Source organism: Equus asinus, chromosome 13, assembly GCF_041296235.1.
Source record: "Equus asinus isolate D_3611 breed Donkey chromosome 13, EquAss-T2T_v2, whole genome shotgun sequence".
NCBI classification, from domain to species: Eukaryota; Metazoa; Chordata; class Mammalia; order Perissodactyla; family Equidae; genus Equus; species Equus asinus.
Genome location: NC_091802.1, coordinates 24,939,140 through 24,942,652, shown reverse-complemented (window position 1 = coordinate 24,942,652; position 3,513 = coordinate 24,939,140). Strand labels below are relative to the sequence as shown.

The following is a 3,513-nucleotide window of genomic DNA, read 5'->3' as shown; positions in this document are numbered from 1 at the left end:
TATATACTAGTACAAGTCTTCCTCTTGGACCATTTTTCATCTCTTTTTTACAACTGATGTTATGATTATATTTCTGCTACTTCACTTCACTCAGTTAAAGGGCTTAATAACAAACAATCCAGTTTATATACCGTAATTTACTTTATCATTACCTGATGGAGGAAAATTTAGGTTCCTTATTTTAGAGTTACAGATGATGCTGAGTCAGACATCTTTAGGGTTGAAGATGCCTCCATATTTGGGTTTGTTTCTTTAGAACTGTTTCCTAGAAATGCATTTTCTCGATTCAAACGGGTATAAATATTTTTAGGCTCCTGACATATTAACACCCATGTCTAATGTATCTTTGATCCTCAGTTAGTGTTTAACCCGGTGCCCCTAAGCACTCAGTGAGTGTTTGATGACAGGACGGAAATGTGACCTCATCCTCCTAGTCCTCCAGCAGGGACGACTTAATTCGGTTCCTGGCATCCAAGGCAGGCTCGTGCCACCCTCCAAGGCAACATGACCTCTACCCCATCCGTGTGGAAGAAGAGAGCAGCTGAGGAAGCCCAGAAGTTTTGGCTCTGTAGGAAGGAGGGGGCTGGGGAGTTCATGCACACACAGATCAGTTCTTATGGGAAGGGACCAGCTAAGAATAGCCCTGGGTCGACACACACCCCTCTCCTCCTGCTCATGGGGGAAACCATTTCCTCACAAGAAACCAGAACAAGTCTGAGTTGCAGGCTGAAACATATAGCTCAGAAAAGCTATTCTTGGATATCCTGAGTCCTTGTGGTCGTGGGGGACCCTGAGTTGTGCAACACTCAGCATGACAGCACAAATATACTTAAAAATTTTCCTTCTCACCCCCGGATTCCATTTCCCCATCAGCCAGGGCCGCCTATAAAGAGCAGGGGAGATGGCTTCGCACTTCAGAAGGGCGCAGGCAGCAACAAGTGCCCAGCACCGCCTCAGCTCTGCTGACACTCGGGCCCACACTCCATCCGCTCAGCATCATGAAGGTCCCCGTGGCTGCCCTTGCCGTCCTCCTCTGCACCATGGCCCTCTGCAGCCAGGTCTTCTCTGTACCATGTGAGTCTTTGTTGTTGCTGCGGGTGTCCCCACGCTGGCCATGGTCAGACCACATCAATCTTTTCTTGCGGCCTTGAGAGCCCCCAAGAGAAGATACAGAACTTCTTAAAGGGTTACCAAAGATCTTGGCATTTCTCTACAAGACTTTTATTTTCATCTTTATAAAAGGGGTCTTGGCTATCCTAGTCCCCAGATCTGAGAGCCAGGCTGGGGTAGGGGAGTTGCAGTCCCATTTTACAGATGGCAAAATAGGGACCTAAATGAATGAATTTGCAACAGGTAGAACCCAAGTCTGGTTACCTCCCAGTGGGTTATTCTTCTTCTAACTCACCCTAGGTCCCCCCAAAAGCTCTGTTTCTTGGACGCCTTACGTCCAAGGCTTCTCTTTTGCTTGGGTATGAATTCTTGAACCAGACAAAATTTCCTGAAGGGAGATGAGATAAGAGAACAGTCTGTTTGGATATCTGAATCACACAGAGAAAGAGAGTCCAAAACAAAGAGTCAAGGAGCAAGAAGGACATAGATGGCAACAAGGACACAGACAGGGGTATTTCCACACGAAAATGCCCAGCGCCCTCCAGTGACCTTGACTCCCAGCCCATGGCCCGAGCAAGGCTGTCTTCCTCCGCGTCTTCCTCCCCCTCTCAGGGGTCAGACTGAAGAGCTTGCCTTTTCTCCTGAACTATGACTCAGGCTCGTTCTGTTCCTTCCTCTACAGTCGGTGCCGACACCCCAACTGCCTGCTGCTTCTCCTACGTCTCCCGGCAGATTCCGCGCAAATTCATAACCGACTATTATGAGACCAGCAGCCAGTGCTCCAAGCCAGCCATCATGTAAGTGCCAGTCTTCCTGTCCATCCCTGGGGAGACAGGGAGGTGTGGAGCTGGGGGCAGTGCCCAAGGGCACAGGCAGGCCAGGGGCTCCATCCTGGAGAGACCCAGCCCCCTGGGGCCTACCAAGCATGCAGGACCCGGGTCTGACATGTGACCCGACCTGGCCAGGAGCTGGCAGAGCCAGGGAGGGCTGGGCCCAGCCCAGAGGGAAGAAAGGGGAAGAAGGAAGTGGCTGCAAGGTCCTCTGAGGGACTCCCTGAGTCAGTGAGCGCAGCCCTCTGGCCTCAGATAGACAGAGGATCCCTGGGAAAGTGGGTGGGCCCTGAGCTGCCAGGTCCGAGAGTGGGACGGAGGGGCCCCAGTGGGCCCAGGAGTGCCCTGCTGGCTTCCTCAGTGTGTAATCCTTCCACTCCTCTCCACAGCTTCCAAACCAAAAGAAGCCGGCAGGTCTGTGCCGACCCCAGTGAGGCCTGGGTCCAGGAGTACGTGACCGACCTGGAGCTGAGCGCCTGAGTGGCCAGTGACCTCGGCAGGCTGCCTGGAGCTCAGGGCTGGGCCTTAGAAACAGCCTCGTAACCTCCACTGCTACCTCTCCCGTGTCTGCCTGCTGCCAACCACCACACTCTGGGACTCTTCCTATCTTACATTTCCACTTATTTATACTATTTAATTGTTGTAATTTATTTTCAATGTCACACTGTATTTGGAGCTGGCTCCAAGAGATCCTAAGACCCCTCCTTCACTGCCCTTCTCTTCCCCCTTCACTTGCACTGTGATTGGTGACAATTGAGTGACTGTCATCAGTTTGTTCTAGGCAGAGGTGGCACCAAAGCCACCAGGCTGACAAATGTGTATTCGATGTTTCTGTCCGGGGCTGCGTTCAGCCCGGAGAAATAATAAAGATGGTCTTTTAAAAAGGAAACTGGCAGGGGCTGGCCCCGTGGCCGAGTGGTTAAGCTCGCGCGCTCCGCTGCAGGCGGCCCAGTGTTTCGTCGGTTCGAATCCTGGGCGCGGACATGGCACTGCTCGTCAGACCACGCTGAGGCAGCGTCCCACATGCCACAACTAGAGGAACCCACAACGAAGAATACACAACTATGTACCGGGGGGCTTTGGGGAGAAAAAGAAAAAAAAAAATAGAATCAAAAAAAAAAAAAAAGGAAACTGGCATTGAGTTTGGTTTTGTTTATCTGGCAAATCAGAATCACTGGCTGACAGGAATAAAAGGCAAAGAACAGGAAGATGGGAAATGGAGGGAAATTAGGAGAAACGGAAAGGGCTGCCCCAGAGACACTGCTTTACGCTGGACACCCATTTCCGGATCACTGAAATTATGCATATTCTATCAATCAAATCACAATGTACGTGTTCTAGGAAAAGTGGCTACTCCAGTGGATACTATTAGGAAGAGAATTTGTAGTACATATTTACGATTAAATCGAGCTTTCTTAATTGCTAACATATTTGAGACTTACTCTAGGCTGAGTGCTTTTTATGCAGTGTCCATCTGATCTTCACAATGAAATAGTACAGCTTAAGTACTATTAACATCCTTATTGGACAGAAGAGTAAACTGGGGCTGGGTCTCAGAGAGGTTAAGCAACTT

General features: G+C 50.1%; 1 protein-coding gene across 1 annotated transcript; it reads left to right on the top strand.

Annotated features, from left to right (window-relative positions):
- Nucleotides 1–853: 853 nt before the first annotated feature.
- Nucleotides 854–3,248, top strand: LOC106844667 (C-C motif chemokine 3-like). Its single transcript, XM_014862248.3, has 3 exons — nucleotides 854–1,074; nucleotides 1,793–1,907; nucleotides 2,330–3,248. Exons 1-3 carry the CDS (start codon nucleotides 999–1,001, stop codon nucleotides 2,418–2,420), a joined length of 282 nt encoding a protein of 93 aa, XP_014717734.1. The 5' UTR covers nucleotides 854–998; the 3' UTR covers nucleotides 2,421–3,248.
- Nucleotides 3,249–3,513: the final 265 nt, after the last annotated feature.